General features: G+C 46.7%; 1 protein-coding gene across 1 annotated transcript in view; it reads left to right on the top strand.

Annotated features, from left to right (window-relative positions):
- Positions 1–703: 703 nt before the first annotated feature.
- PNOC (prepronociceptin) overlaps positions 704–6,350 on the top strand; it is a 43,433-nt gene continuing 37,786 nt past the window's right edge. Inside the window, exon 1 of the mRNA XM_005308457.5 lies at positions 704–861. Within this exon, the coding sequence (XP_005308514.3) occupies positions 741–861 (121 nt within the window). The 5' untranslated portion in view covers positions 704–740. The remainder of the gene's footprint in view (positions 862–6,350) is intronic.

Below are 6,350 nucleotides of genomic sequence, written 5' to 3'. Positions count from 1 at the left end.
AACTTTATAGAAAGGCAAAGAATTCTTAATAATACTCTCAAACAAAACAAAAAAAATCACAAAGCGTTTATCTAGGACTGTTCATCCTTAGATCTCAAGGCGCTTTCAGTTAGCCCCTTTTGCAGAAAGGGAAACTGAGGCACAACGCAATAAAGTGACTGGAACAGAACCCGTCTCCCAGTCCAGGGCTCTCTGCACATCACCACGCAGTTTCCCTGTCAGTGTTTTTTCATATGCAATGATACAAGCTCTGGGAGGAGAACAAGAGGTGCTAAACGTTCACACCTCATCCTTCTGGATCCAATTGAAGTGCTCTGTGAGTGAGGTGCAGGCCAGGGGATTGGGAAGCTCAGTCCTGACTGGAAACCCGGGATTCCCTTGGCTCTTGCCTGGGACGCGGTGGTTCTGATTGAGTAGCTTTGGGGTTCTGTGCTGCAGTTTGCTGGCACCGGGAGGTCTGAGCATCAGTTACTGCTGCACCTCCTCAGAATGAGTAACACCGTGAGGTACTGCTCGTCCGCAGCAGGCTGGTGTCACGGCGGGTACGTTAAAGGGTTCCGGTAAAGCGATTGCAAAGTGACACTGTTTCTGGAAAGGTTTCGGGGGGGGAGGTGGGGGGGGGGGGGATGCTAAGGGCACAGTGCTGCTCCCCAGCTGTTAGTTAGCGTGTCAGCCAGCCAGCATCCTGGGGGTGGGCTCATAGATGCACGTGGTGGTAGGCTGGGGCGGGAGATGCGTGGATGTGTGTGTGTGTGTGTGTGTGTATGTATACTGTATATATATATACACACCACTGTGACAGAGACACTGTGGAAGAGTCACATATCAGAGGAAGCCTTGCTACTGACAACACACCCTCAGGTAGGCAATTGCTTGATAATACCAGCACTGCTTCTCTTTGTGTCAGTGGGGAACAGAGGACCACAAGGGCTCTCGCTCTCTCTCTCTCTCTCTCTGCATGCAGGTGCTTCTTCAGATCAGGACATCCTTTTAGTATAAAGACAATGGGAGAGGCTTTTGGTTTTACTGAGATTTTTCCCCCATTTAAAGGGTTACAATGAATATATTCTCTTTAAGGAGTTTCTCTGGCTGAAAGGGACTGAAAGATCAGACCTTGCTTAAGATGCTAGTTTGGGTGAGTGGTTCAGGAAAAAAAAAGTTTTGCCTTCACAATCCAGTTCCCTAGAAAATCTTTCTTGGACCTAATTACATGAAAGACCAAATGCAACTGGAGATGGAATTGCTCAGCGTATCGAAATCTACTAACCCTGTGGAAAAACCACATCATCTTCTTAGTAATGTGTCTATTGATTTTTACCCTCCCTGTTATTTCTATTGATATTTATCAGACAGGTATCATTTACATGACTGCTCATTCTAGACATAAATATTTTGCCGGTGCCTGATCCTCAGTTGAACAGAATGGGGGATTTTTTTGTTTGCTAGCTTTAAAAAATAAATTGCTATGAGCTTTGTGCAGTTATTCCCAGGAGAATTTCTTTGACCCAGGCTCAGAATTCCCTCAGTCATGGCACCATTATTTTCCCCATTCAGTATTTCTACCTCATCTAATTTAAAGCAAGAACAAGAGAGATCACTAACTTTGGAACTTGACTGGAGGGTGTTCTCAAAGACATCTGAATTAGGAGCAGTGCCTTGTCCTTTTGAAAACACACAAAAAGGTAAACAGAATATTCTTGCAGTCACCCGTGCAGGACAAGGAGAGGTAGGAATGACTGAGATTCAACTGGGTTATACTGGAAGGAGAAACCTTTTCCCAACAATGCTCTGCCTCTAAATTGCATTTCTGAATCTATAGATTTACTGCATCTTATAATTTGGCCAATTATGACCAATTGCACAATTTAGTGAATTAACAAGAGGATGCACTTGCTTTTCTGCAAGCATCATATAAACTAGAGGAATCTATGGCCAATAAAAACCTTCGCTGAAATCTCACAAAAACCAGAAATATAATTTTCTTCTTATCAACCCATTCTCACCAAAGGAGTGTGATGTCAGTAATGTTTGTGAACTGCTTTGAGACACTCTAGAAATGTTAAATATTCTTATTATTTTGTATACATGTGTCTTTTAAAACAGCATTTTCTGTTTTAGGAATCGGATTCTTCCTTGCTTCCAGGCAGGCTAGTCATAACTTTATACCTAGCATTGGAAGGGAGATTCAGAGAGCAAAACTGCCCGTGTTTTAACTGGTGCCAGTGGGGGGCACTATTGGACAATGTTGTGGCTATTTGCTGAAATCAGCGGGACACATTCACTGTGACTCACAGAAGCTGACGTCTGCAAGCCACAGCGTGTTCAGACCAAGGGCCTGATCCAAAGCCCATTCAAGACAATGGGAGTCTTTCCAATTGGGTTTTGGCTCAGGCCCCACTTCGGTGTGTGTGCGTGAATGAATGAAAGAATGTTATGGCTGGATTAACTTTATAAATGGAAACGTTAGAGAATGCAGGGTACAATTCTTTGTCACGCCCTGGTATGGAAATCACCCTTTTCCTTGTCTGTTAGCTCAGTGAGAGCATGACTGATTCAGTACCACTTCACCCACAGGGCAACAGCTCCACACGCACCAACAAAGCTATCGAAAACTGATCATATTGTCGCCGATTCTAACTTTTATGGCTATTGATTCTGCTGAAGGAAAACTAGACCATCCAGCCCATCCCAACTCCCCCTGTGGGATGGTTCCCACCTAGACATGGTGTCCAGACTCATGTCCCAAGCAATGGGGCTTCTGCCACGTCCTTAGGAGATCGCTGAACAGCCAGTGGGGGAAGGGACTTTGAGCCCGCTCTCACAAACGCTCAGTATAAAAGCATCAGTGCCTTTTAAATGGATTTCCCCAAAGACACGACAAGAGGGCAAAGATCCTGCCACTTAGGGTGACCAGATGTCCCGATTTTATAGGGCCAGTCCCGATTTTTGGGTCTTTCTTATATAGGCTCCTATTACCCCCCAACCCCTGTCCCGATTTTTCACACTTGCTGTCTGGTCACCCTACTGCCACTGGTTCTCTGCCTGGATAAAATGCAATAGAAAAGGCCTATGAGAGGAATTATTCTGTCTTTAGTACTGCATTAGGCTTATCTGCAGCGTGAAGTAAGACTAGCTCTGAGCTGAAGGGTTCCTGGCTGGCTTGGATACAGTAGGTCACAGGAACTGGTTCAATCTTGACTTCTTAGGTTGTTTCACAGCAGTATTACCAACTGGCAACATGTTTTGACCAACAAGGTGCTTTCTGAAATGTTATCTGATGGGGAATTTCTTCCTAGTATCTTGCTACTGATCAGTTTGTGCCCTGATGCATGAGGACCGATGAGCCTTGTAGTTTTTTGTTCTAACCGGCCGGTACTATTCTTAGTCATCTAAATGTTTAATCCATTTTTATTCAACTCAACAACATCCTACAGCAGCAAGTTCCACAGGTTAATCATATGCTGCTTTTTAAAAATAGCGTATTCTTTTATGCCTCCCTTTCCACTTGTATTATATGGGGAAGAATTATTAATGGATGTGCTTGATTGATCTAGTGAGCTGTGCTCAGTACAAGTGGCCTCAGTATTATTCATAATTGTATATACCTCCAACATGCTCCTGTCTGGAACCACAGCTACCCCTCCAATAGCCAGACTCCTAATATCTGAATTGGTAGGCTGGATTTCCATAGTGCTTTACAGCTTGGCTACTTCACAATAGAAATCGAGCACAATTAAGGTACATTGAGTGATAATAATCACCAATATTTTATGCTTCCCTAGCACATTCCATCCAGGGATCCCAAACACTTTACAAAGAAATTAATGAATCTGCACACCCCCGCCTCTCCCTGTCAGGTTGGAAGGGGGATGCCTTATGTTGTTTTCATAGAATATATGGGTTGGAAGGGACCTCAGGAGGTCATCTAGTCCAACCCCCTCTCAGAGCAGGACCAATCCCCAGACAGATTTTTGCCCCAAATCCCTAACTGGCCCCATCAAGGATTGAACTCACAACCCTGGGTTTAGCAGGCCAGTGCTCAAACCTTTCCTGTCACCCTCCCCCCAGGTGACCAGATGTCCTGATTTTATAGGGACAGTCCTGATATTTGGGGCTTTGTCTTATATAGGCACCTATTACCCCCCACCCCATCCTGATTTTTCACACTTGCTGTCTGTTCACTCTCCCCCTCTTCCCCTTACCTCCCGGAAGCTACATCAATATCCCTGTTCCAGGCAGAGATTTCTGCTGAGCATGTATTTGTTCTGGGAAGAAAATCTTTACAGCTTCATCTATACTTCCGCTAATTACGTGAATAAGGATACACTCTCCTCCTGACACCCTGTGGGTGGAGATGTGATGACTGTAGGATAGTACGCTCAAGTGTCTTACGCCACCATTTGCATGACTGGGTGCCTCTGACAGAAGCTATCAGCATCTCTTTGGATTCCCTGCCTTCACACTTCCCAATTCATTCTCCCTCCCATGCTCCCTGCAGTTTATAAAGCCTCGTAGTTCTGACCCTGCTCACCGCTAGACTTAGACTGGCATATTTGGGGCTATATTTAATAACCCAAAATTTGGAATTTGAATTTTGTTACAAGTCTGTGGGCCAGAGCCTCATCTATGAACCAGCAGAAGGGTGGGGGTGGCTTCCCAATCCTGGGGCTGGTAGCAAGTCCCACCAGCCCTCGTGTAATTTAAGCCAACCTAGGGGCTGCTCTGAACTACCCTGGCTGGCTGTGGGCTCCAAAGGCTGTTCACCAACCAAGGATTGCCAGAGTGCTCTGGCCCTCTGCCCCCTACATCAGGGGCTGCATGGGAGGTGGGGTGGGTGGAGCCAGGGCAGGAACTGGTTATTCTGGCTCTACATTCACTAGCTGGGGAGTTGTGGCTGCTTCTTGACCATATCTCAGCCCTCTGTGCCCTTGCTCAGATCTCTGCCCTCCATCCCTGGGACCCCCACCCCCTCACTTTCTGACTGGGTTGATTTGGGGAGGTTTACGACAGCAGGAAGGTTCATAGCTGCTGCTCTGACCCCACCGCACAGTTGATCCCTTGAGAGCCACAAGCAATTGTGCGCCAAGCCAGGATTTCACATTGCACGGCAGTACAAATCCGCCGCTTTGCTTATCTCTCTCACCAGAACAGGTCTGTCCCAGCCAATTCTCTGTGGTGCATTTCATTCACTGGGTGATGATTGCTAGTGCCTGGAGAGACCGGGCGGATAAGATCTTTCAATTAGCAGGAAAGAAAAGACTCAATGGTTGTCTGTGTGTCTCCCTCAGCCACTTTGTGACAGCCAGTTGCAACCTGCCTTTCTAGGGCACAGTGAACTTGAAACCTCTTTTGGGGACAAAAGGGGTGTGGTAAGCTGCCTGGAGGGCCTGATCCTGATCCCAATTACTTTGGTATGAATCAGGAATAACTCTGTTGCAGGGCTGGTCCCCACTTAGTCCGGACTTCGGACTAAGGTACGCAAATTCAGCTACGTTAATAACGTAGCTGAATTCGAAGTACCTTAGTCCGAACTTACCGCGGTCCAGACGCGGCCGGAAGTCTCCCCCCGTCGACGCCGCGTACTCCTCTCGGCGAGCTGGAGTACCGGCGCCGACTGTGAGCACTTCCGGGATTGATCCGGGATCGATCTATCGCGTCTTAACCAGACGCGATAAATCAATCCCAGAACATCGATGGCGTGCCGCCGGACCAGCCGGTAAGTGAAGACTAGGCCGCAGTTACATAGAATCATAGAATATCAGGGTTGGAAGGGACCTCAGGAGGTCATCTAGTCCCGCCCCCTGCTCAAAGCAGGACTAATCCTCAGACAGATTTTTACCCCAGTTTCCTAAATGGCCCCCGCAAGGATTGAACTCCCAACCCTGGGTTTAGCAGGCCAATGCTCAAACCACTGGGGTTACACTGTGTGAGTGAGGTCAGAATTGGGCCCATTGGAGTTTTGCCCTTTGTAGTACGGGGAGAGCACAGCCTTTGTCTAGTTAGTGTGGGAAGTAGAGAGAACTACCGGGTCTTGTCTATCCCATTTATATTAATCACAGCCAACACCTGCCGCTTCCCCACCATGAGAAGCAATGAGCCACTGGCTTGCATGGGAGCAGGATGGAAGCCACACACACTCATGGACGTCAGTGAGTGGGGTGCCAGCCATTCTGGGCTGAAATGATAATTAATAAACTCAAGGGAAAGAAGACGTCTTAAACAGTAGACTCCAATAAAAGGGTCATAAATGAGTAAGTATTGGTAGGCGTTGTTTCTTTATCCTAGTCTTAATTCTAAGATCACCACTGTGCTTTGTAGAATGATTAATAGATTTCAGTGAAAAGGGCCAT

Source organism: Chrysemys picta, chromosome 3 (assembly GCF_011386835.1).
Source record: "Chrysemys picta bellii isolate R12L10 chromosome 3, ASM1138683v2, whole genome shotgun sequence".
NCBI classification, from domain to species: domain Eukaryota; kingdom Metazoa; phylum Chordata; order Testudines; family Emydidae; genus Chrysemys; species Chrysemys picta.
This window is presented reverse-complemented; position numbering and strand designations above follow the sequence as displayed.